Source organism: Plasmopara halstedii, assembly GCF_900000015.1.
Source record: "Plasmopara halstedii genome assembly, contig: Scaffold_650, whole genome shotgun sequence".
NCBI lineage: Eukaryota > Oomycota > Peronosporomycetes > Peronosporales > Peronosporaceae > Plasmopara > Plasmopara halstedii.
Genome location: NW_020187567.1, coordinates 1,655,698 through 1,657,571, shown reverse-complemented (window position 1 = coordinate 1,657,571; position 1,874 = coordinate 1,655,698). Strand labels below are relative to the sequence as shown.

Sequence of the window (1,874 nt, the reverse complement as noted above, 5' to 3'; positions counted from 1 at the left end):
GGGCTCATTGAGCAAGGAAGTCGTTTTATTCCAACAAATTGAGTTGCAGTGTCTAGCGGACACGCGAGCCTTGTTGAGGCAATACTCGATTGGAATTGTAATGGTTTTCAATCTTAATGGGGGAGGGTGTAACGGGGTTACACGTACTCTGGTAACAGGGGTGTATGTCACACGAGATGTACATGGTGTGACCACACCCAAACAAGAATACGGTACGGGTCTAGGTAGCCAGTAGTGATGCATGGATTTAGATTTTATTATATATATTTAGAAAAATCTTTACATTTAAAATTAGGCGGCTTTGCCGCAGATAAAAAAAATCAGTTCCGGATTTTAAACGGAATAGCTAATTAGCCTTAGGGAAGGCAATCATTACTCTTGGAGCAAGCGGATCGCAATCTGCTCACTCGTACTTGTTCTAAGTAGAGATAGAAAGGTCGGTGACCTAAATTACGCTTCCTCAAGCACTAAGCTACGGCAGCCCGCCGCAGCACCCAGATAAGAATACGGTACGTGGCTGGGTAGCCAGTAGTTATGCATGTATTTAGATTTTACTCTATATATTTAGGAAAATCTACACATTTTGGCTTGCCGCAGATAAATAAATAAATAAATAAAGTCAGTTTATGATTTAAACGGAATAGTTAATTAGCCTTGGGTAAGGCAATAATTACTCTCGGAGTTAGCGGATTGCGATACGCTAAACTCGTACTTGTTCTAAGTATGGAACGAAAGGTCGGTGACCTAACTTACGCTTCCTCAAAGCGCAAAGCTACGGTAGCCCCGCTGAAGGGGAGGGTATAGATTTTGACGTTTAAACACTTGAGCTGGAATATGCGGCGCATATAAAATCGAGATCCTTAAATTTGGTAAAGATGAATCCACATAAGTCAATGGACATGCTCCATATGCATCCCCATGTATGGCTATACAATCTGAGATGTCCACCGGAAGAACATTTCGTATGACAAACTAAAGATAGCGAAGTGAAGGTTCACGCGATACGGGCTGAAGAGCACTGGACGCAATTCAAGGACATGCCAGAAAATTGCGCTACCAAGAGGAAGCAAGCGCATGTTGCTTTGCATAATTTGACTCAGTATAGTAAAGCTGGTGCACGCAAGTCTGCACCACAAATTTACTTTTGTCGTGCTTTTCAAAACATTTTTCGCCAAGACTGCGTGGAAGCTTGTATTGTTCCCTGGACTCGTAGCGAAGCTCGAGGGTACTTGATGCACGATGAGAAGGATAATACTCCGACAGGGAGACACGTAGTGATGCAACGTTGTTTGCTAAATCATATGTAAAAAGATCAGTTGAAAGTTTGTCTATATTATTATAGACGTAATGACTTCTCAATTTTTACCTAGCTATCAATATATGCGATACTGTAACAACTCTAATATACAATCTAAAAGTACGTGGAAACATTTATGGTTACATCACCTTAAAATCCGTTGAACATGAACAAACGATCAAAAGACGGCCAGGGGACCAGACGCCCTCACTTATCCCTCACTGCCCTTAACCGGACCATCAGTCGAGCTCTACTCAGGGCTTAGCCCCCCGTCCCCCTTTCGGGTGCAGCCGGAAACATAGAGTCCGCAGAGTAAAGCCCAACTTCCGGTCAGAGAAGGTGGCTTGGGATGAGTGGGTCTGGGAGGCGGCGGGGTCGCTTGCGCAGGAGTCGGAAAATTGGGAAATGACACGTGGCTGAAAAGTTTCCCAAATTAACCTTTCAAACATTATACCCTCCCATATTCGCATATCGTTTTTGAAAAAATATAACCTTACGTAGGTTCGCGCACATTTGCGATACCTGGAAAGCGTTCAACAAAGTCAAAGTCACCAAACACCGGAAACGTGTTTAGCCT

At 43.4% G+C, this 1,874-nt stretch overlaps 1 protein-coding gene across 1 annotated transcript; it reads left to right on the top strand.

Annotated features, from left to right (window-relative positions):
• Nucleotides 1-875: 875 nt before the first annotated feature.
• Nucleotides 876-1,307, top strand: PHALS_12969 (uncharacterized protein; the record flags this gene model as incomplete). Its single annotated transcript, XM_024728628.1, has 2 exons — nt 876-920; nt 993-1,307. The coding sequence occupies 2 exons, from the start codon at nt 876-878 to the stop codon at nt 1,305-1,307; spliced, it is 360 nt and encodes a 119-aa protein (XP_024579086.1).
• Nucleotides 1,308-1,874: the final 567 nt, after the last annotated feature.